The sequence below is a fragment of the Aotus nancymaae genome, unplaced genomic scaffold, assembly GCF_030222135.1.
Source record: "Aotus nancymaae isolate 86718 unplaced genomic scaffold, 86718_ANA_hifiasm-v0.15.2.pri h1tg000057l, whole genome shotgun sequence".
NCBI lineage: Eukaryota > Metazoa > Chordata > Mammalia > Primates > Aotidae > Aotus > Aotus nancymaae.
Window position 1 is genome coordinate 24,900,258 of NW_026988471.1, and position 24,823 is coordinate 24,925,080.

A 24,823-nucleotide genomic window follows, 5' to 3' on the forward strand; every position below is an offset into this window, starting at 1 on the left:
ACCTGGGTGACAGAGTGAGATTCTGTCTCAAAAATAAGTAAAATAAAATAATATAAAAATAAAAAAGTATTTAAGGGTGGGTGTGGTAGCTCATGCCTGTAATTCCACTACTTTGGGAAACCCAAGGTGGGTGGATCACCTGAGGTCAGGAGTTCAGGGCCAGCCCGGCCAACATGGTGAAACTCCATCTCTGCTAAAAGTACAATTAGCTGGGCATGGTGGTGTGTGCCTGTAATCCCAGCTACTTCGGAGGCTAAGGCAGGAAAATTGATTGAACCTAGGAGGCAGAGGTTGCAGTGAGCTGAGATCAGGCCATTGTATCCAACCTGGGCAACAGAGCAAAACTCCATCTCAAAAAAAAAAAAAAAATTTAGAACACATAAAACAAGACAGCATTTATTCTTTTTTCTCATCTCCTCATATGGGATCTATTGGTGGCTCCTCCACTGTTGGCTGTTACTCTCTGAGCCAGTGTTACTATCACTGGTTCCTTCTCTGCCATACGGTCCACCCCTTCTGCCCCCTCTCCTTGTCCTCAGGAGTAGACATGCCTTCCTCACCATTCGGTTGGCCCTTCTTCCAGGTATGTCTCCTCTGTCTCCATTGCAATGTTCTCATCATCTTTCTTCTCCTTGCCTTTGCTGGCCGGTTGCTCTTCCTGAGGAAAGATGCTCTGACTTCTGTCAGCTTGCACTGCTGCCTCCTTCTCCCTTTCCTCCTGCCTTCTGCAGGCCTGTTCCTCTACCTGTGTAATCTTAGCTATGGTTTCTCCATATCCAGTTCTACCCTCAGACCACACAACCTTTTAAGTTCACTGTTGAGTGAAGCCGTGCTTTCCAGGCATTTCCTCTTCTCCTGATGTCGTTCCTCTATTTGAAGAAGTTCAGCTTCTAGTTTTCGCTGGTGAACCTTTAAGGACTGGACCTGTCGTCTGAGGACCTGCATTCCAGCTGTTGTGACAGTGTGAACGTCTGACACTATGCTGTCACTACGGATTTCACTGATGAGGCTGTGTTTTCTCTGGAAACAGTCAGTGTCCCTGTGCTCCATTGAAAAGCCATCGTCATAATCATCTGGATCTTCAGCAGGCTGAACGCTCATGTCAGGTTCTCCTCTCTCCATGCGAGACTGTCTTTGTCTACGTTCTTCCTCTAAAGTAGCTTCTGCATGACTTTTTGCATTTATGAGCAAGGTACGGATGGAATTAGAGACCTTCATAGATTCATTGCACACTATTCTTTTTTTTTTTTTTTGAGACAGAGTCTTGCTCTGTCACCCAGGCTGGAGTGCAGTGATGCAATCACGGCTCACTGCAACCTCCGCCTCCCAGGTTCAAGTGATCAAGTGATTCTCCTGCCTCAACTTCCCAAGTACCTGGGACTACAGGCGCCCCTCACCATGCCTGGCTAATTTTTTGTATTTTTAGTAGGAACAGGGTTTCACCGTGTTAGCCAGGATGGTCTTGCTCTCCTGACAGGTGATCTACCCACCTTGGCCTCCCAAAGTTCTGGGATTACAGGCATGAGCCACCATGCCCAGCTATACTCCACCTTTTCTGCTTCGTATTCATGTATTCTTGTTTCTCTTCATCAGTGACATCTTGCCACACGCCACCAATAATCTTGCCAGTCTCCCACATCTTTAGGTCAGGGTTGGAAAACTTTGCTTGGTCCCAGACCTTTCTGCTGTACCTCACGTAGGGCATCAGTGGCTCATCGGGTGGCTTTGGGGGTTTGGAATTGTAATACCGAAGGACGCCGTGACCCAGGTGTTGGTGCCGGGTTGCCTCCCAGCCTGTAGTTGTTGTAGGTAAGATGACTTTATGGATTGTATCCCACAAACCCTGGTGTACTGGCACTCGTGTTACAGGAGCTGGGGTGGAAGGTGGGGCATAAGATGGCCTTTTTGACATTTTGGAAGATTAAGTTCTCAGCTCCTTAAGAATGAATCTGAGACATCACTGGTAGAAAAAGTGCCCAAAATTTCGGCTTCACTTCTATGTGTTCCATGCATACCCTGCCTCCTCCAATTTTTTGATTTTTTTTTTTTGAGGCGGAGTTTTGCTTTTGTTACCCAGGCAGGCTGGAGTGCAATGGCGCGATCTCTGCTCACCGCAACCTCCGCCTCCTGGGTTCAGGCAATTCTTCTGCCTCAGCCTCCTGAGTAGCTGGGACTAGAGGCACGCGCCACCATGCCCAGCTAATTTTTTGTATTTTTAGTAGAGACGGGGTTTCACCATGTTGACCAGGATGGTCTCGATCTCTTGACCTTGTGATCCACCCGCCTCGGCCTCCCAAAGTGCTGGGATTACAGGCGTGAGCCACCGCGCCTGGCCTCCGGAAGTGCTGGATTACAGATGTGAGCCACTGAGCCCAGCCCACGTCCTATATTATGTCCTAAAGTGGCTTTTTGTTTGTTTTTTTACTACAAATAGCCCCTTCACTTTCAGGACTCAGACAAGCACCTTTGGGACACTAGGAATCGGAATCCCCCCATGACCCTAAAAAAATGCTGCAAGAATATTGGCTTTGGTGTCCTCTCTTCATTGTAGATTTCCCAGTGGGAAGTAGGGGCAGGAGAGATCAGGTTTATTCATTCAACAGAAAGTCAGCATCTTCCATGCGGTGGGTGCTGTTCTAGGTGCTGAAGAGACAGCTGTGAATAAGGCAGAAAGAGCCCCTGCCCACTTGGAGCTTCCATCCTAGCAGAGACAGGCAAAAAACAAATGAATAGTAAATTTTAATATGTCAGATGGTGGTAAGAGCTGTAGAGGAAAAAGAAAGCCAAGTGAAAACGATAGGGAATTCAGGACTGGGGAAGGTGTTGTTCCTATCCTACGCAGTGTGGCCAGGGAAGGTCTCAATGATAAGGGACATTTGAGCAGAGATCACAAGGAGGTGTTTGTAATCCCAGCACTTTCGGAGGCCGAGGTGGGCAGATCACCTGAGCTCAGGAGTTTGAGACCAGCCTGGCAAACATGGTGAAACCTCATCTCTACCAAAAATTAGCCGGGCATGGTGGTGTGTGCCTATAGTCTCAGCTACTCAGGAGGCTGAGGCAGGAGAATCGCTTTAACCTGGGAGGCAGAAGTTGCAGTGGGCTGAGATCACGCCACTGTACTCCAGCCTGGGTGACAGAGCGAGACTCCATCTCAAAAAAAAAAAAAGAGCCTGTGGGCAAGGCAGACCTATTAGGTTCTGTATACATAAAGATGTGTACATATATGTATGGCTTTTTATATGTCAACAACAAAAAAATGATTTATAAGTGACCTGTTTCTGCTTCAGATTGTCCTTGCTTTCTTGAGAACTTGATTATGCGTTCAAAATTATATTGATGTTGTATTTCTAAGCTATCTGTAGTGGAGGAGGGGAGCTCAGGTGCTCAGGTTAGCTGATCTGCTTTAGCACCTGGCTTAAAGCACAAATGGGAAGCTTGATCAACTCTCCTGCATACATTCATTCATTCACTCATCTAACTATATTATGTATGTATATATTTTTGAGATAGGGTCTGCACTCTGTTGCTCAGGCTGGTGTGCAGTGGTGCGATCATGGCTCACTGCAGCCTCGACCTCCAGACTCAAGTGATCCTCCCACCTCAGCACCCCAGGTAATTGGGACCACAGGCACATAGCACCACACCCAGCTGATTTTCAATTTTTTGTAGAGATGGAATCTCCCTATGTTCCCTAGGCTGGTCTCAAACTCAGGGGCTCGGCCGAGTGCGGTGGCTCACGCCTATAATCCCGGCACTTTGGGAGGCCGAGGCGGGTGGATCACGAGGTCAAGATTGAGACCATCCTCTTCAACATGGTGAAACCCCGTCTCTACTAAAAATACAAAAATTAGCTGGGCATGGTGGCGCACGCCTGTAGTCCAGGCTACCCGGGAGGCTGAGGCTGGAGAATTGCTTGAACACAGGAGGCGGAGGTTGCGGTGAGCCGAGATCGCGCCATTGCACTCCATCCTGGGTAACAAGAGCGAAACTCCGTCTCAAAAAGAAAAAAAAAACAAAAAAACAAAAAAACCCACAAAACTCAGGGGCTCAAGCAATCCTTCTGCTTTGGCCTCCCAAAGGGCTGGGATTACCAGTATGAGCCACCATGCCTGGCCTCATTTAACAATATTTCTTGGCCACCTACTATGTGCCAGGAATAGTGAGGCACTGGAGATCCAGTGTGAGACAGGACAGATTTTTATCCTAGCTCTCAGAGAGCTGCTCCCAGCAGATAGAAAGGTTTTCTGTTTCTTATCCTCACGATTTTTGCACTGTCCTTCAGCTGTATCCCACACCTAGCAATATTATTTCTCCCACTGGTTTTCCGGGAGACTGTCTTCCTGCTCCTCTCTGGATAGGTGGCTTTCAAGTCCAACTACACAGCCCCTCCAGGACTGGCCCACACTCGAGTTCCTGTTTTCTGAGTCTCAGGCCTTTCTTTTCCTTGGTGTACTCTTTCCTTTTGCTGGAGTAGATTCCTGAGAAGGAGAGCAAGGGAAGAAAAAATTTACCTGTTTGAATATCTGAATATGTCATTTATTATGCTTTTGCATTTGACAAGTAAGTTTTTTTTGTATTTTGTCTCTGATAATTATTTTATATCTTAGTCTGTTTTGTGCTGCTATGACAAAATACCATAGACTGACTAATTTATAAAAAACAGAAATTTATTTTTTCCACTCTTTTATTTTTATTTATTTATTTTTTTAGATGGACTCTGGCTCTGTCGCCCAGGCTGGAGTGCAGTGGCACGATCTCAGCTCACTGCAACCTCCGCCTCCCAGGTTCAAGCGATTCTTCTGTCTCAACCTCCCAAGTAGCTGGGATTACAGCCACCATGCCCAACTAATATTTTTATTTTTAGTAGAGATGGGGTTTCATTATATTGGCCAGGATGGTCTTGATCTCCTGACCTTGTGATCCACCTGCCTTGGCCTCCCAAAGTGCTGGGATTACAGGTGTGAGCCACCGTGCCTGACCTATTTCCCCAACTTTTAACTTTTTATTCCTTTTTGCCTTTTTTTTTTTTTTTTGAGACAGGGTCTTGCCCATCTTGGCTAATACAGTGAAACCTTGTCTACTAAAAATACAAAAAATTAGCCAGGCATGGTGGCAATGCACCTGTAGTCTCAGCTAATCTGGAGGCTGAGGCAGGAGAATTGCTTGAACCCGGGAGGCGGAGGTTGCAGGTAGCAAGCCTGGGCAGTAAAACCGAAACTCTGTCTCAAAAAAAAAAAAAAAAAAAAAAAAGAGCAAGACAGAGTCTCACTATGTTGCTGAGGCTGGTCTCAAACTCCTGGGCTCAAGCAATCCTCCTGCTTCAGCCTCCCAAAGCACTGGGATTACAGGGGTGAGCCACCATGCTTGGCCTTGACTTTCATATTCTAATTCTTCTCTACTTTTTTTTTTTTGTGGAAACTTTATTTCATTTTATTTTATTTTTTTGAGACAGAATCTCACTCTGTTGCCTAGGCTGGAGTTCAGTGGCATGATCTCAGCTCACTGCAACTTCCACCTCCTGGGTTCATGCCTCAGCCACCTGAGTAGCTAGGACCACAGGCGTGTGCCACCAGCCTGGTTAATTTTTGTATTTTTAGTAGAGATGGGGTTTCACCACATCGGCCAGGCTGGTTCAAACTCCTGTTCTCAAGTGATCTGCCTGCCTCAGCCTCCCAAAGTGCTCGGATTATAGGTGTGACCCATCACACTCAGCCTTTTCTCTGTTTTTATTTAAATTATTAAAAAGAGAGACAAGATCTCACTGTGTTGCCCAGGCTGGTCTGAAACTCCTGGGTTCAAGTGATCCTCCTACCTCAGCCTCCCAAAGTGCTGGAATTACAGATTAAGTGACCTCATCCAGCCTATTCTTCTCGTGAATCATTTTATTTCAATGGATAGTTTTTATTTTAGAGATCATTTTCTCATTCTTTGTTCCTTTTTTATAGCATCCTATTCTTGATTTATGGATTCCTTGTCATTAAAAAATATTACTTTTAAAGTGTGTTTGGGGTTTTTATTTGGTTTTCTGTACCTTTTCCCCCTTAAGTTTCCTTTTGTCTTTGTTAGTTGTTTTACTGTCTCTTTTATGTCAACATGAAGAACTGAACATCTGACCAAATCTGGGTGTCAGGTATGTGAATTGTTATTAATTTTCCTATACTTCATGTTGAATGATTTCATCTATATGGTTTTGGTAGATTGGGAACTTTATATGTGTTCATATGCCCTCATGACTAAAGGAATCTGCAATGAGGGGCCTTTTCGTTGGTGAACTTCCATGTGACAGAAGGATTTCCTAATCTTCTGCCTGGGTACATGTATTTGGCTGCTAGAATTCGGGGAAAAAGAAGGAAGGGTGAAGAAAAGAAGCTTAGGAGTCCATCAGTCAAGATGCAGGTGTCCACTTCATTCCTGACTTTGGATACTATGACTCACTGCCACCTCTCTCTGGGCCTGGTGTCCTCAAGTCTGGAGCCTCTATAGTTTCATTTCTGCAAATAATAAACCTCAATGAGGGGTGACAGCAACTCCTGGCTGTGAGGGGCGGGAACAGACACTTGGGATTCCATTATTTCCTTGCCCCATTTTCAGCCCATTGCCATATGCCTGACTTGTCCATGGTACCTGGTACCTGTAAATCCTGGAACTCTTGGGATTCCATCAGAGAAAATCTGCTCACTTCTTATCAGCATCTCCCTTTGTAAACATTTAGGTTGTAACTTATGCTCCATGTCACTTAGCTCTGTTTTCCATCTTCCATTTTTTAAAGACTAATGTTTGCATACATAAAAATTTTAATTCTCTTAAAATTAAAGCAAGAGACTTGCTGATGGTTTTTTAAATTTTTTTGAGACGGAGTTTTGCTCTTTCTACCCAGGCTGCAGAGCAATGGCATGATCTCAGCTCACTGCAACCTCTGCCTCCTAGGTTCAAGCTATTCTCCTGCCTCAGCCTCCCAAGTAGCTGGGACTACAGGCATGTACCACCATGCCCGGCTACTTTTGTATTTTTCGTAGAGAGGGGGGTTTCTCCATGTTGGTCAGGCTGGTCTCAAACTCCTGACCTCAGGTGATCTACCCGCCTTGACCTCCTAAAGTGCTGGGATTACAGGTGTGAGCCACTGTGCCCGGCCAGGATTATACTTTTAAGATTCCGTTACTGCCATGCTGGTGGTGGTGGGGAGAGATGATTTAATTTTGTGTGGCTATATTACCCTAAAATCTTAATGAGCTTATGAGAAATCTCTCACGGCACACTGAGAAAATGCAGTTCCCAGGATTGGTCACATGGTGGCGTAGCGACCCTACGTTTAGTTTATAGTTGCTCCAAGCCCCACTGCCAACCCCACAAGAGTTGGGGTATTGGAGACCTGGCTAATCCAGCAAGGTGTACCACAGAATTGTAGAATATTTCCATTGGACTGAGTGTCCGAGGGCTTTCTAGTCCACCTCCTTTAGAGACAAGGAAATGATCACAGGAGTCAACCTATTTATCCAATACCCGGAAGTAGTAAGAATAGTTTTGAACTTTAAAGTTTTTTTTTTTTTTTTTTTTTTTTTTTTGCAACAGTTTTGCTCTGTCACTCAGGCTGGAGTGCAGTGGCATGATCTTGGCTCATTACAACCTCCGCTTCCCGGGTTCAAGCGATTCTTCTGCCTCAGCTTCCCAAGTAGCTGGATTACAGGCGCCTGCCACCATGTCATGCTAATTTTTATATTTTTAGTAGACGTTGGTCAGGCTACTCTCCAACTCCTAAACTCATGTGATCCGCCCACCCTGGCCTCCCAAAGTCCTGGGATTACAGGCGTGAGCCACCGGGTCCAGCCTAAAAGTTATAATCGAAGTTGCCTTTAAATCAAGATGCAATTGTGAATGTATGGAAGTGAGGGTGGGGTAAAGGAGGCCGGCGCATCCCCTGCTTGAATGTGGTGGGAGAGGGAAGCTGAAGGAACGTCACTGGTTCACTCACCGTGTGTCCTGAGCATCTGCTCTGTGGACAGCAATGCACGAAGATCTGTGGAGACACAAAGAGAACTAGACGGAGTCCCTGCCTGCCACCTACTCACAGTCCATTAAAGAGAGAAGCCAATTAACCGCAACCAAGGAAGCAGGCAATAAACGCCCAGTGGAAAAGCAGGCCAAATGTGTTCTTCTCAGGATTTAGAAGGGAGAGGCAACTTCTTTGCTCAGGAGTGGGAAATGCACCTGTTGGTGGGATTTGGGCTGGCCTTGGGAGAATAGCACAGGGCCACCTTCCTCACACTGCGATTCCTGTGAGACTCCCCTGCTCTGCTAGTTGTGCAGAGCAGCCACAGTTCTCACAAGCTCCCAGGAGATCCCCATGCAGGTGATCTGAAGAACATACTTTGAGTAGCAAGGGTGTAGGAACTGGTTCGTGAACTTGGCTGCACATGGGAATCACACAGGAAGTTAAAAACGAACAAAAAGCCACTATTATCCCAGGAATTTTGGGGTGCAACCTTGGCATTGGTTTTGTTTGTTGTGTACAGATAGGGTCTCACTGTATGCTCAGGCTGGTCTTGAACCCCTGGACTCAAGCAGTCCTCCCAACTTGGTTTCCCAAAGTGCTGGGACTCCAGGCATGAGCCACTGCACAGAGCCAGCATTGTTTTTGTTTTTTTTTTTTTGAGACAATCTCATTCTGTCACCAGGCTGGAGTGCAGTGGTGCCATCTTGGCTCACTGCAACCTCCGCCTCCCAGGTTCAAGCGATTTTCCTGCCCCAGCCTCCCCGAGTAGTTGGGACTACAGGCGTGTGCCACCATGCCCAGCTAATTTTTTTTGTATTTTTAGCAGAGACAGGTTTCACCATGTTAGTCAGGATGGTCTTAATCTCCTGAATTCATGATCCACCCACCTCAGCCTCCCAAAGTGCTGAGATTACAGGCGTGAGCCACCACGCCGGGCCAAGCGTTGGTATTTTTAAAAGCACTCCACTAATGTACAGTAAAGTTTGCACACCACTGGTATAGTAGATATTTGTCACTCTTTTTGTCCATCCAGTTACCTAAATCCCCATCTTAGAGTCAGAGGTCACCTCCCGCTATTGAAGCTGAAAACAAGAAATTCTCCCTTTTCCCCTCTTCCCTGGCACTTGGGGCAGGGGCATGTATTTTGGGCTTCACCAACCAACAACCACCGAGACTCTGAACCAGAAGCCACTGAAACAAGTGGAATCCACACAGTATCCATCCACCTTTGCTAGAGTTGGCACTGGTGGCAGCCATTTTTCAGAAGCAGCAGGGACAATTCCTGGGGCCTGATGCCTGTGTTGATCAGCAGTGGCTTCGGGGCCTTAACTGACCAATTCTCTTAAGTCTAATTTTGAACGCTGGTCTTGATGCACAACTTTTTTGTTGTTTTGGAGGGTGCACTGGATCTTGGTGCACAGCCTTTAAGACTGGTTCTATGGTCTTGGAGATTGGGAGCTACCCAATATAATCATAGATAAACACATTCACAGCCCTTTAGGGTTAAACTTACAACACTTTATTTTTCGAGATCGGGGTCTCACTTTGTCAGCCAGGCTGGAGTGTCGAGAGGAGTGCAGTGGTGTGAACATGGCTCACTACAGCCTCAACCTCCAGGGCTCAACTGATCCTCCCACCTCAGTCCACCAAGTAGCAGAGACTACAGGTACACACCACCATGCCTGGCTAACTTTTGTTATTTTTTGTAGAGACAGGGTTTCGTCATGTTGCCCAGGCTGGTCTCGAACTCCTGAGCTCAGGTCATCCTCCCACCTCAGCCTCCCAAAGTGCTGGGATTACAGGCGTGAGCTACCATGCCCAGCCCTTATAACAAATTTTAAAACTTACATAAAACAAATGTGTAGATTAGTGAATTGTTATAAGGCAAACCCCCTTGCAACCAATATCCATGTGAAAAGATAAGATTTGCTATCCTAGGAACGCTCTGTATGCTCCCCTACCAGTCATAATTCCTCCTTCTCTGCTAAGAATATCCCTAACCTGTCCAGGGCAGTGGCTCACAACTGTAATCCCAGCACTTTGGAAGGTGGAAGAGGGCAGATCACCTGAGGTCAGGAGTTCGAGACCAGTTTGGCCAACATGGTGAAACCGCGTCTCTACTAAAAATACAAAAATTAGCCGGGTGTGGTGGTAGACACCTGTAATCCCAACTACTAGGGAGGTTGAGGCATGAGAATCACTTGAACCCAGGAGGCAGAAGGTGCAGTGAACCGAGATCACACCATTGCACTCCAGCCTGGGTGACAGAGTGAGACTCTGTCTCAAAAAGAAAAAATAATATCCCTATCATTTCCTTAATTACTTTAGTATATTACCCTGTACTTTCCTAAACACACTATAGTTTAGTTTTGACTGCTTTTCTCTGTCTACCCATTAAAATTGAATTGTTGAAGAGGCTGAAGCAATTGCCCTGTAAAGTTTACAGTCTGGATTTTGTTGATGGATTTCGTTTTAACATGTTCAGTCCTCATACTTCCTATAAATTGGCAGTTGGGTCTAGACCACAAATCTGATCTTTTGGTCAGGCATGGCCTCCTCATGAGCATTGTGTTCTTCATCAGTAGGAACATAAATATCTGTTTTGTTGGATCTTTTTGTGATGTTAGTAGCCATTGATCATTGCCTAGATCCATGAATTCATTAGCGATTGTGAGATGGTAAGATTCTATCACTTCTTTTTTTGTTGGAATACTTCTCTTGACAGAGAAACTTCATCTTGTTGACTATTCAGTTACCCAGTGGTACAGTTCATATAAGGAAGGCAAGATTAATTATTCTTTTACTTACCACCAGAGAAGAGTTGTAGTGCGAGGGGAGAGTTCGTTCCCTGGCATTCTCCAAAAGTGACCAATTAGGGATGTGTGCATGTGCGTGTTTGGTATCATCATGAACTCAAGGATTTACACATATTCAATGGGTTTAAACTGTCCCATCTTTGGCCAGAGTGAGCATCTTCAAGTTGACTCCCAAGCCATCTTGATAATATCCCTAAATTTCGAGTTTTATATCTGATGTGATCAGCTATTTCAGGTCCATCTTTTTTTTTTTTTGAGATGGAGTTTCGCTCTTGTTACCCAGGCTGGAGTGCAATGGCGCGATCTCGGCTCACCGCAACCTCCGCCTCCTGGGTTCAGGCAATTCTCCTGCCTCAGCCTCCTGAGTAGCTGGGATTACAGGCACGTGCCACCGTGCCCAGCTAATTTTTTGTATTTTTAGTAGAGACGGGGTTTCACCATGTTGACCAGGATGGTCTCGATCTCTTGACCTCGTGATCCACCCGCCTCGGCCTCCCAAAGTGCTGGGATTACAGGTGTGAGCCACCACGCCCGGCCCTCAGGCCCATCTTATACCTTTCCTGCCACAATTTGGAATCCACCATTTCAAGAAGCCCTGGTTTCAGCCAGGTACGGTGGCTCATGCCTGTAATCCCAGCACTTTGAGAGACCAAGGCAAGCGGATCACAAGGTCAGGAGTTCAAGGCCAACCTGACCAACATGGTGAAACCCCATCGCTACTAAAAATACAAAAATTTGCTGGGTATGGTGGTGTGCACCTGTAATCCCAGCTACTCAGGAGGCTGAAGCAGGGGAATTGCTTGAACCCGGGAGGCGGAGGTTGCAGTGAGCTGAGATCATGCCACTGCACTCCAGCCTGGGTGGCAGAGCGAGACTCCATCTCATAACAAAACAAACAACAACAAAAAAAAGTCACCCGTCGCCTCACCCTGCCCTTCCCTGTAAAAACATTGGTGCTTCTTGCTCATCATCGCCTTCCACATCACCTCTGCAGCCTTGCTGTTCATCGCTACCATCGACAATGGCTGGTGGGTAGGAGATGAGTTTTTTGCAGATGTCTGGAGAATATGTAGCAACCACATGAATTGTACAGTAATCAGTGACAGCTTTAAAGTGTACTCCATGCTGCAGGTGACCCAGGCCACCAGGATTCTCTCCATCCACCATTCTCTGCTGCATCGCCGTCTTCGTCTTCGTGCTCCAGCTCTTCCACCTGAAGCAGGGAGAGAGGTTTGTCCTAACTTCCGTCATCCAGTTAATGCCATGTCTGTGTGTCATGATTGCAGCCTCCATTTATACAAACAGGCGTGAAGACATTCATGATAAAAACACAGAATTCTATTACCTGACCAAAGAAGGCAGCTATGGCTACTCCTACATCCTGGCGAGGGTGGCCTTCACCTTCATCTTCATCAGTGGCAACGATGTACCCGGTACTGAGGAAGCCAAATAGAGTTTCAAAGCTGGGCTGCTTTTGCTGCAGTACAGAATCCACATTCAGATAACCATTTTGTATATAATCATTATTTTTTGTGGGTTTTATAGCAAACATATTATTTCCTTTAAAAGGAAAGAAAGAAAGAAAAGGAAGGAAAGAAAGAAAAGAAAGGGAGGGAAGAAAGGAAGGAATAAAAGATGGATTCTGACTCGGGGCAAAAAAAAAAAAAGAAAAAAGGAAGAAATAAAAGGAAGAAAGAAAGAGAGAAAGAGGAAGGAAGGAAGAAAGGAAGAAAGGAAGCCCTGGTTTCTTAGAGTGGGGGAAGGGTATTTCTTAGAGCCAACCGTAGTACTGTAATATCCTTCTTATTGTGGGTCTCTCTCTCTCACTTGCTGTTGGAGTGTGCACACTCCTTCCAGCTCCAGTCACTGCTTTCAAGCTGGCTTGCAGCCTTCAAGTACCTGCTGGCTATCTGGAGCTCCCAGACCAATCAGATGCCCCATTGCTTCCCTTTGCTTTCCTCTGCGCAGATGCTGTTACTCAGCTTGTTTCTGAGGGGTTTGTGGAAACGGCCTGTCAACCACTTTTGCTGTACATGTTGTTCATGGGTTTTGCTCTCCTAGTTGCTGGGATTTTCTGGAGGAATTTGTGGGAAATGAAAAATCATGCCACTGCTATCTTAATATCCTTTTCACAAATGTCCTCCACTACTTAAATTAGCCAAAGTTGGCATTTACTGCTTGCAGCTAAGAACCCAAACTAATAATGAACCAAAACTAAGCAAAAGGGGTGGTAGAAGCAAAAATTTGTGACCTGATCTATTTTGACGTCTAGCAATAGCTGAGTGGATTTGTGCAACTCTTTGTTTCAAGTTTTCGGGGCTGGCGAAGGACCCCCAACTGTTAGATGGGGTCACCTCTTCCTTCTCCTGCAAACTTAAAGTGACAAACTAGGACTGAACCATGACAGATCCTTGCAGTCGGCAATGGGGCCACTGTAGATTGAGCAGGAAAGTGGGGTTCAGGACTAACCTGATCTATACAAGATAGACTAGGGGTGTGAGGGAGAGCAACACCGGGTGATGAGTCAGGAAACGAACACACTGGGCCGGAGAGAGATGCCAAAAGTCCAGCGGCAGGAATGCAAAGAAAAGAGACCTGAGATAATGCAAGACATCTCAACAGTACTAGGGATTGCGAGGGAGGAGTTAGCAGCTCAGGTCTCAAAGCTGATTAGAAAATAAGCCAATTAAAAGAAAGTTAGCAGGGCACAGTGGCTTACGCCTGTCATCCCAGCACTTTGAGGGGCTGAGGCGGGTGGATCACCTCAGGTCCTGAGTTTGAGACCAGCCTGGCCAACATGGTGCAAACACCGTCTCTACTAAAAATAAAATAAATTAGCTGGGTGTGGTGGCATGCCCCTAGTCCCAGCTACTTGGGAGGCTGAGGCAAGAGAATTGCTTAACCTGGGATGCAGAGGTTGCAGTTAGCCGCGATCGTGCCACTGCACCTGGGTGACAGAGTAAGACTCCACCTCAAAAAAAAAAAAAAAAAAAGTTAATGTGACCTCACACACAAATGACCTGGAGTTTAAACTGAAAAGGGGACCCCTATCTCAGGAACGTATTCCTTACACAATTCTCATCAAATGCTTCCCAGGTAATACTTAACTGGCCCGTTAGAGAAAATAGAGCTTAGCCAGGGTTGAGAGAGAGCAAGTAAGAACTCACACTGCAGTGTTCTCACAGCTGCAGGAATGAAGGGCACACAACATGGAAAGCCACAGATCAGCAGCCCTGGGCCCCTTGATTTCTAACTCATCCCAGGAAGCTCACTTGGAGGAAACCTGCTCAGTTTGCATGTTCACCACACAGGAAGCTTCACTACCATGTCTACCTTCACAATCTTCAAGGCCTCTGTCATTTATGTGATTTACAAGGTGAAACTTAACAGGCTTTACTGGAATACCTCAGAACAGGCCTGGAACATTCTCTATAAGGCCTGTTCTGAGGTATTCCAGTAAAATGGCCTCCTATCATTTTCAAGGCAACATCCACTCTGCTACCTGTACATCTGGTGTCTACAAATGGATCTTTTTCTTTTTTTGAGACGAAGTTTCGCTCTTGTTGCCCAGGTTGGAGTGCAGTGGCACGATCTCGGCTCACTGTAACCTCCGCTTCCTTGGTTCAAGCGATTCTCTTGCCTCAGCCTCCCAAGTAGCTGGGATTACAGGTGTGCACCACCACACCTGGCTTATTTTTAGTAGAGACGGTTTTCATGTTTGGCCAGGCTGGTCTCGAACTCCTGACCTCAGGTGATCCACCTGTATTGGCCTCCCAAAGTGCTGGGATTACAGGTGTGAGTCACCACACCCGGCCTGGATCTTTTTAATTTCACACTAAAAATCTGCACTTCAAGCACTCACAAGAGTTTAATATTGAACTGCCTGCTCTTTAGCTCATCAAAAGACCAATAGGGACTATTTCAGAAACTAAAATGCCGGTTATCCCTTTTTAAGCAATACATTATGTCTATAGAAAGATCGCCATAAAGTTACAAACCTAGATACTATTACTTTGGCTCCCTGAAGAAACGTCACCATTCATTTGCTATTTACTCACTGGTACTCAACAGATGATAGAGGAATACAAGCAAATTTATGCATCTGATAAACCTGCACTGAAGACACTTTCATTTTGTAGTTCAATGACCCTTAATGATAAAAATTCCTGAGTTTTGTGCCAGAGATTTTCTTTCCTTGGCAATTGTTTGCACTTTTTAATGAGATGCAACAGGAATACATGCCCCTCTTTTAACCTTGGTGCAGGAAATCTCAGACCTAAATTCAGTGGACCAACCAGCAAAGCACTTTCACTTGCACCCTCACCTCCCCTGTGTGGCTCCTAAGTCAAACTGTACTCATTTATTATAGCCCATCTCCAACCCACCTAGGAAGCTGGCATAAACTGTATCCAACTGCCTTCTTGCCCCTTTCCTCTGAGTTATTGTACCATTGTTACTGTTGTAGCTAAGATTAAGCCACAAAAGTCCTCCTCAAAGTATAGCCCCAGAAAGCCAAGTAGGACAACTGTGAAAAGCCACTACTTGACTGCTTATTTTTGGCCAAAAGATGGTGTGGACTAGAACAAAATAAAATTAGCAAGGTGATGGGGGTAATACAGATTTAAAGCAAAAACAGTAGTAAATGAAGTATTTTTCAAGGGTATACTCTTTGTTAGAAGGTGCCAAGTTTGGGCTAAGTGGTCACAGGACCACTCCAGACTCTTTCTGACTTTGGCACCTGTTCATTACCCCGGGCCCTTCTGGAGAACTGTGATACAGTGAAGTGAACATAGGAGGGACAGTGGTGTTAGCCTGGATTCAAAATCCAACTCCAGCACCAACGGGCTGTGCAACCGTAAGCAAATTCCTTATCTAAGACCGTTTCTTCTTTTGGAAAATGGGTACTAATTCAAGACTCAACACAATGAACCCAGAGCAGTGCCAAAAATGCACCTCGCAGGTTGACTAGAAATACTCCTACCCCTTCACACACTACCTCTGCCTTCAACCCTGCATTGCCCTCTGCCATTTTACCCAGGTCTTACTGAAACCTTGATTAACACGACTTCCCATGTGACCTCTAGAATCCTTTTTTCCTATTCAAACCTATCTAGACTTGCTTTTCACAAACACACTGCTCTCCGTTTACCGTGACCCCTCAGGGCCTGCCACATTGTCTAGCCTCTGCGGTCTCTTATAATGACCTCCCCTCTGCTCCAGACAGTGAATTGACATTTCTAAGAACCAATTAATGTCCCTCCTCCCTCAAAAAGCGATCCCAACTATTCTCACCAACTGAACTTGATCTGTTAATACAGCAATTAATATCCAGATTACAACTATTTGGCTCTTGTTTATGCTTAACTTGATGAATTACTTTTGTTTTCTAAACTAGACCATCGATTTAAGAGGGGGAGACCATATCCTATTTCCCTACACCTGTCTTGTTTTTTGTTTAAGACAACCTCGCTCTGTCACCCAGGCTGCAGTGCAGTGGCACGATCTCAGCTCATTGCAACCTCTGCCTCCCAGGTTCAAGCAATCGTCCCACCTCAGCCTCCTGAGTAGCTGGGATTACAGGCATGTGCCACCATGCCTGGCGAATTTCAATCTCACTGTCGCCCAGGCTGCAGTGCAGTGGCATGATCTCGGCTCACTCCAACCTGTCTCCCAGGTTCAAACAATTCTTCTGCCTCAGTCTCCCAAATAGCTGGGAGTATAGGTGTGTGCCACCATGCCTGGCTAATGTTTATTTTTAGTAGAGACAGGGTTTCACCATGTTGGCCAGACTGGTCTCAAACTCCTGACCTTGGTGATCCACCTGCCTCAGCCTCCCAAAGTGCTGGGATTACAGGCATAAGCCACCGCGCCCAGCCAATACTTTGTATCTTAAATAAGAGGACAGCTGCTGCTAAAACAGGGATTCACCCTCCAGTATGAGGAGCCCAGCTTGGTTCCCCTGAGGAATCAAGTGACCTCAGTTGTAGTGGACTTTGGCACATCCAACTAGCGTAAGCCAGGTGTGATTATTAGGATCGTGGCATCTCCTATTTTGGTACTAGGATGATTCTGCTTTAGGATCTCAGCTAATTCTATTTTTTATGTAGGTCTTAGCAAAGACATTTCTTGAAATTGCCTTTCCAGTTTTCCATAGGTTGACAGTGATGTCCCATTTTTGTCACTCTTTTAGTCTATTCCACATTTTTTTCAGAAGTAATCCTCCAACTCCATAAATAAATGAAAACCAAACCACACAGTTGGAAATCAAGTTTTGTTTTTATATGAACAGAAGTAGACCATCTAGAAATATTTCAGTTTATTTAAATTGTTAAGTAGAATATGAAACCGAATTTGTAGCTAGTACCAGAGAATGGACTTAACTGTTTGGTGTTTAATGAGAACAGCTTCTACACAGGATCCCAAGAGACTTACAGAAAAGGGGCAAAGCCCTAATATTAAGCAAATAAAACTCATGTTTCAAACAGATTATACAAAAATTGATTTATACTTCATTTCCCTTTTTTGATATTTAGAAAGTGCAGATTTAACAAAAGGAAGCCATATCCTTTCTATGTACAATGCCGATTATAATTATGCAAACAAAACTGTCAGTCTGTTATCCAAAAATCCCAGTGTTTAGCTCTCAAACCTTAAGTCACGGAATTGAGTAAGAATTAAAGAGGGTTAAAATAAAAAAAGCTAATGCCACATTCCAGATAAAGGGAAGCAACAAATACATTAATCTAACAACAGTAGGTTTAACCTAAACTTTTCAAAAAGCTTAACATCATTTCATTATTTTTTTTAGTGGAAAATTAGGGATTATTTGGCAATGCTGCTTTTTACTAGTAGTAAACAACGATAAAGTCAAGTGTGGGATCAACCTAAGAATACCAACCAGTGAGGCATATAAAATTGTTTTTAGGGCACTATCTGAAAAATTTGTGGATTTTCATAGCAGATACGTCCCTATGTTGTTTGCTTATGTGAGCCAAGAGATCATTAAAACGCTATTCACGACACAGAAAGACTTCTCAATGGAAGCTGCTGTCCTAAACTCAGCCTCTGCTAGAAATGAATCATGCTATTCACAATTCTTTCAACAAAGGTATCATCTTAGAACGCTAGCAGCATAGCAAACTTAATTTACCCTATCCTAATGATAAGCAATGAAGCAAAACTAGAAAAAATGCAGTGAAAAAAGGACAGGGTTAGAGATAGCTAGAGATCTTATCTTTACATGAAAAGCCTTTTGTTGTCCTTTTTCCAAATCCATGGTAATACAAGTTTCCCAAAAGGATGTGAAGATAGGACTTAGAATTAATAATATTCTAAAGTATTTCTAAATCTTAAGGTACAGACAACTTAACACTGAAAAAGTGTTCTTCAGAGGCCAAGTCTCAATACATTTGGCAAACATGTTAATAAAATTCACTCCTCCTTTTTCTTTTTTTAAAAAACAACCTGTACTGGGCTACCAAACTGCTAGAGGAGTTGCCAAAATGGAGACTACTCAAATTTAGGTTAAGAGGTTCATTCTAGGAAAGTGAATAGGCTATACACCTAATTAGAAAGACAAACCACAACACCCTCCAAACACTAGTGCATGCAGTTAACTCTTCCATTTCATAAACTCAATGGATACACAGGAAGGGAAGAAAGAGAGGAGGAAAAGCAGAACATAGAAGTAAAACAGCGAATGAAGGAATCTGGGGCAGGTTTTAGGGCAGAGAGCAAATGAGGGGGAAGACACCAATTAACTAACATAGGAGAGTAGGCAGTTAGAACTTATCTTTCCATTTACCTACCAAGTTACATCAGTGCTTTATATTAAACTTGACGAACGTACTAGTTTGTCCCTTTCACTCTTAAATAACTCATACCATGAGGTCATGGGGGAGGGAGAAGCAAATAAAGCAGCATGCAGGAGGGAGACGTAAGGAAAAAGTGGCCAAGGAGAAGAAATGGTGGCAGGAGTAGTTTTAAATATCAAGGCCACTTAAAACAAGACTCAGCAAACCAAAGCTATCATTTCTGCATTACCCTTTGTCCTCAATTAACTACTTTGAAAATTACAGCCAAGCAAACCACAAACATTTTAATGGTTTATGTTTGGATGATATGTCTCCTGCACATGCTTCCACCAGAACAAAAAAGGAAAACCAAAGAAGTTCCTTTCCACATAAGGCACAGGACAAAATTAATCCCATTTACATAGTCAAGGCGAAAATGAGTGTTTTCCTGGCTTTTGTTTGTTTCTTTTGCTATCACATGTCTATAGATTATAGGGACTCAAGCACATTATCCATGACAGAAAATTCCACTGTTGTACAAAATAAAATTGTTAATTCTACCTTTATTCTTATACAATTTGCAGAATAGAGTTGAAATGATTGCTATAGGTTTTAATGTTAAGAACTGGACTATAATACAACTGAAATGCAGTGGTGAGCTGAGCAAGTACATTTAAAAATGAAGTCACAGACATGATTTTTCTATACATTTTTTTTTTTTGAAGAAAATTATGATAAAGTCAGCAAGCAGTCACAGATGAAAGAACAAATAAAATAGGTGGCTTGGATAGTTATGATGAGAAACAAAAATATCTGTTTAGAGTTAAAAATGGACAGAGTGGTTTATTTTGCAGCAAGAAGAGAAAACGGGGTGGTGGATGGCAACTGATGGACAGGAGAATGCTCAGCAACATTTGCTCTTCCAGCCTGTCACGCCTCCGCCACTGCTGATATCTACATTTTCACTGTTGGGCTCTTTTACAGGGGTCTGCAACAAACACACAAGGAAAATAACCCATGAAAAAACACTGCCATGGATAAAATCAAGATTCAACAGAAATATTCTCATAAATGTCAATTTATGCAACAAAATACAATTATAATCACATGAGATAGGTTCCCCTCCATGCAAAGCAAAGATCTGGAAGCTTTGTTTTGATCTTCATTTTGCCTGCTTCCTTCAAGCTGTGAAATATTGTAGATATCTCCTGGCATCCCTTTATAAAGCTTCTGAAATCTTCTCTTCTCTAACTCTTAAATAGATTTTGTTATCTTCTAGCCCTGACCTCTGAATATGTTTAATACTTAAAAGGCATTGTGAAGCAAGCTGTATAAAACCAATGTTGGGTATGTGTAACGTCACAGAAATAAAACAGTTCTTTTCTGTTTAGTTATCTGCCTTTTCAGACTAACTTTGTTATTGTACCATAGTTTTTAAAAGGCACTCTCAACTAGATTAAGTAAAAAGGGGTGGAGCAAGATGTAATTATCTAATTCATGTTAAAAATGGTTACAGATGGCTAAGCACAGTGGCTCTTGCCTGTAATCCCAGCACTTTGAGAGGCCCAGGTGGGAGGATCGCTTGATGGGCCAGGAGCTAAAACCAGCTTGGGCAACATGGCGAGACTCCCATCTGTATAAAAAATTTTTTAAATTAGCTGGACACACTGGCTCAAGCCTGTAGTCCAGCTACTTAGGAGGCTGAGGCAAGAGGATCACCTGAGCCCAGGAGTTCAAGGCTGCAGTGAGCTACAATTACTCCATTGCACTTCAGCCTGTGCAACAGAGCAAGAGAGTAAGACTCCTCCCAACCCCCCAAAAAAGACACAGAAAAATCCCAAAGGAGATACAACAAAATACTAACAGTAGGAACCCTTAGGTGGTAAAATTATGGTTGATTTTATTCTTTTTTTGTTTTTGTTTTTTGAGATAGAGTCTCCCTCTGCCACCCAGGCTGGAGTGCAGTGGCGTGATCTTGGCTCATTGCAACCTCTGCCTCCCAGATTCTAGCAATTCTCCTGCCTCAGCCTCCTGAGTATCTGGGACTACAGGTGCATGCCACCACACCCAGCTAATGTTTTGTATTTTAGTAGAGATGGAGTTTCACCTGTGTTGCCCAGGCTGGTCTTGAACTCCTGAGCTCAGGCAAGCCACCTGCCTCAGCCTCCCAAAGTGCTAGTAGAATAACAGGCATGAGCCACCACGCCTGGCTGATTTTATGTTATCCTTAGTATAATTCTGTTTTTTCCTAACATTAAATATTACTTTGAAAATCAGAAGGGCTGGGTCTGGTGGTTCATGCCTATAATCCCAGCACTTTGGGAGGCTGAGGCAGGTGGATCACCTGAGGTCAGGAGTTTAAGACCAGCCTGGCCAATATGGTAAAACCCTGTCTCTACTAAAATTACTAAAATTAGCCAGGTGTGGTGGTGCATGTCTGCAATCTCAGCTATTCAGGAGGCTGAGGCAGGAGAATCGCTTGAACCCAAGAGGTGGAGGAGGCTGCAGTGAGCAGAGACTGTGCCACTGCATTCCACCCACGGCGACAGAATGAGACTCCATCTCAAAAAAAAAAAAAAAGAAAGAAAGAAAAAAGAAAATCAGAAGAACCCAGTATTTTAAAAGGGTAGGCCCATACTTTATATATAAAAAATATTTTTAAAGTGGTAACTTACAGAAAAGAACATAAAGCTGAAGTGTAAGCCTGATGTATTTTTAGTATATACTGGCAAACTACCAGATCAGGATATAGAACATAATATTCCCAATAAGGCTCCCTTTCCTGCCAGTACTGCTCTCTTCAAGCTACCCAATATTCTGATTTCTAGCATCTAAGATTAGTTTTTTTCTGTTCCTAACCTTCACATACATGGAACCATAGTTGAATATATTCTTTTGCATCTGACTTCTTTCACTCAGTATCAAGTCTCTTGAGATTTACCTATGCTGTTGTATAACACAGTAGTTCATCACAACATTTTGAAAGCTAGGCTGTACCTGAGAACTTATTCTCTCATGTAAACAATATAATGTTAAGGGCTTGTGTAGCCCAAGGGGGAAAAAATTAAAATATTTTACAATCTCAAGTAGCCTAAGAGAAGCCTACTTAATTCATGGGTGACATTGCTACTTGCCCTTAGATCTCACCTACGTACTCCGCATTCTTCTCCTCCGTGTATGTTAAAGCAGCAAATTATGCATTAAAAAGAACTTTGTGGGGTTTCCTGTATAAGTGACTTTGCTCCTAATACAGATCTTTGAGAAATATGTAAAGAAGAATAAGAGGCAGACCAGCACCCAGCAAGAAAAAAAGTAGAGTTGCATTGGAAATATTCTCTCTCTGGGAACTTCTAGGTATGGGTCAGGTTCAAGACACATGGGTAACCAGGAAGGCCCCTACATTGACTTTCTTAGCATCTCACTGTCTTTTTAGAATTTAACTTAGATCCTTGAAACAGACTCTAAAAAAGGGTATCTCTTGCAGAGCAAAATCTTTTAGAATCAAAATATTAATTTATTAAGTTGAAGTTGAGTTTTAATTAAGTTTATTAAAAGTTTTAAGCTGGCTCCTAGCTAAGAATAAGAAAAGGCCAATCATCAATAGAAAAATTGGACAAAGGAATAAACAAAAATATTTACAGAAAAGGAAATGTAAAAGTGATTCTTAAACATATGTTTTTAGGCCAGGCACAGTGGATCACACCTGTAATCCCAGCACTTTGGGAGGCCAAGGCAGGTGGATCACCTGAGGTCAGAAGTTCGAGACCAGCCTGGCCAACACGGTGAAACCCTGCCTCTACTAAAAATACAAAAATTAGCCAGGTGTGGTGGTGGGCACCTGTAATCCCAGCTACTCAGGAGGTTGAGGCGGGAGAATCTCTTGAACCCAGGAGGCAGAGATTGCAGTGAGCCGAGATCATTCCATGGCACTCCAGCCTAGGCAACAAGAGCGAAATTCTGTCTCAAAACAAACAGACCCACTCTTACCTACCTATGTTTTTAAATGCTCAGCCTTACTCAGAAATTACCTGCAAATTAAATCTACATTTTTTAACCTGTTAGACTGGGAAAGATCTGAGTCTTATAAATTCACTGTGCTGGCCAGGGTGTGAGTAACATTCTCATATACTGCAAGGGGGTGTGTAAATGGGTATAACCCTCAGGACAGACTTTGGCAGCATCTATCAAAATTTCAAATGTACGTACATGTACGCTCTTTGGCCAGTTCTCAGAATCTGTCCTTCAAATGTATGTGCATGTGGGAAATAATTTAAATTTAAGATTACGTACCACAAACACAGCTTATGTGTAAATAAGTTTGAAAATAATCTAAATGTCCCTCACTGGGAGACTTGTTCAATTATGATATAAATATTCAAAGGAATAGCATATAATTATTTAAAAAGTAAAATTATTTTACTTATAGTAAGTGAAAAAAGCAAAGTGACAATCAGTGGAGTGTGTTATCTGTTAAAAGTAAAAGGTTATGGGCAGGGAAGTGGGATAAAAACATAATTATATTTACTCAGAGTAATAACTGAGAAATTAATTACATCTGTTACGGGGGGAGTAAGGGGAAAATGAGGAATTGGCAACTGCTATTGAGGGAATTAAAGGGAACATGCTGGGAAATTTCTGTATCCTTTTTTTTTTTTTTCATTTTAAATGTTTGAAGCAAGAAAATGAATTATGTAGCCAAATAATTATGTTAAAAGATGTTTTAAATTGCTTTCATTCTAAGTTAATTCTAACATGAAGCAAATTTACATTTGCTGTTTTAACTCATAACTTCACCACATTAAAGTGTATGAAAAAAAACTGCTACCTAGTATTTGGGCCTGCTTACTTGGGGAAAACTCTAGACCAAGCTGGTCCAACCTGCAGCCTGTATGTGGCCCAACACAACAAATTTGTAAACTCTGTTAAAACATTATTAAGATTTTTGCGTGTGTTTTTTTTTTTAAGCACATGAGCTATGGTTAGTGTTAGTGTATTTTATGTGTGGTCCAAGACAGTTCTTCCAGTGTGGCCCAGGGAAGCCAAAAGATTGGACACCCCTGTGAGTCTAGACTGAGATATTTATTAGTATACTCATACTTTAAGCTTTAATAATGACAAGGAAAGCTCTACCTCATTGGGGCACGAAATTATATATATAATTACTATATAGCACTATTTAAAAAAAAAAAAGAGCCAAGACTGGTGAGAAGATCAAAGGACACAGTATAAACAGAAAGTAAGCAGAGCTGAGCACAGTGGCTCACACCTGCAATACCATCACTTTGGGAGGCCGAGGCAGGCGGATCATGAGGTAAGGAGTTCAAGACCAGCCTGGCCAATATGGTGAAACCCTGCCTCTACTCAAAATACAAAAATTAGCCAGGTGTGGTGGTGGGTGCCTGTAATCCCAGCTACTTGGGAGGCTGAGGCAGGAGAATCACTTAAACCTGGGAGGCGAAGGTTGCAGTGAGTGCACTCTAGCCTGGGCAACAACAGAGCAAGACTCCGTCTCAAAAAACAAACAAACAGTAAGCAGAAACCACGAAGACCAAAAAGCCCAGAAAGAGAAAGGACCCAGAGTCAAGAGTGTTTCACTAGGTTCTGCGGTAACTCTTGCCAGTTTTATCCTGGTCTTTAACTCAATTGTGAATACTGGATAACGTTTCCTCCTGACCCACCAATGTCCGAAATACAAAGTACCTTCTGCCAATTTTAAAACAAGCATTTTTCTACTTCTTTTATTCCCTTTATTTAATTAAAAATACAATTTTTGGCACATGGCTCACACCTATAATCCCAACTTTGGGAGGCCAGGGTGAGAGGACTGCTTGAGGCCAGGAATTCAAGGCCTGCCTGAACAACATAGTGAGACTCCTATTTCTACAAAGAAATTTGAAAATTAGTGGGGCATGGTGATGTGTTCCTGTGGTCCTAGCTACTCAGAAGGCTGAAGCAGGAGGATGGCTTGCGCCAGGCTAGATTTGAACTAATCTAGCCTGGGCAATATAGTCAGACCCCATCCGGGCACAGTGGCTCATGCCTGTAATCCTAGCACTTTGGGAGGCTGAGGCAGGCTGATCACCTGAGGTCAGGAGTTTAAAAAAAAAAACAGAAAGCCGGGCACGGTGGCTCACGCCTATAATCCCAGCACGAAGTGGATCACGAGGTCAAGAGATTGAGACCATCCTGGTCAACATGGTGAAACCCCATCTCTACTAAAAATA

At 43.5% G+C, this 24,823-nt stretch overlaps 1 protein-coding gene and 2 pseudogenes across 1 annotated transcript in view; 1 reads left to right on the forward strand and 2 right to left on the reverse strand.

Moving 5' to 3' along the window:
• Positions 1-223: 223 nt before the first annotated feature.
• Positions 224-2,038, reverse strand: LOC135269718 (SWI/SNF-related matrix-associated actin-dependent regulator of chromatin subfamily E member 1-like; annotated as a pseudogene).
• Positions 2,039-11,769: 9,731 nt separating this feature from the next.
• On the forward strand, positions 11,770-12,311 carry LOC110567814 (epithelial membrane protein 2-like; annotated as a pseudogene).
• Positions 12,312-17,107: 4,796 nt separating this feature from the next.
• The window catches only part of RAB10 (RAB10, member RAS oncogene family), a 95,252-nt gene continuing 87,536 nt past the window's right edge, over positions 17,108-24,823 (reverse strand). The window contains exon 6 of the mRNA XM_012437637.3: positions 17,108-19,587. Coding sequence (XP_012293060.1) covers positions 19,504-19,587 — 84 coding nt within the window. The 3' untranslated portion in view covers positions 17,108-19,503. The remainder of the gene's footprint in view (positions 19,588-24,823) is intronic.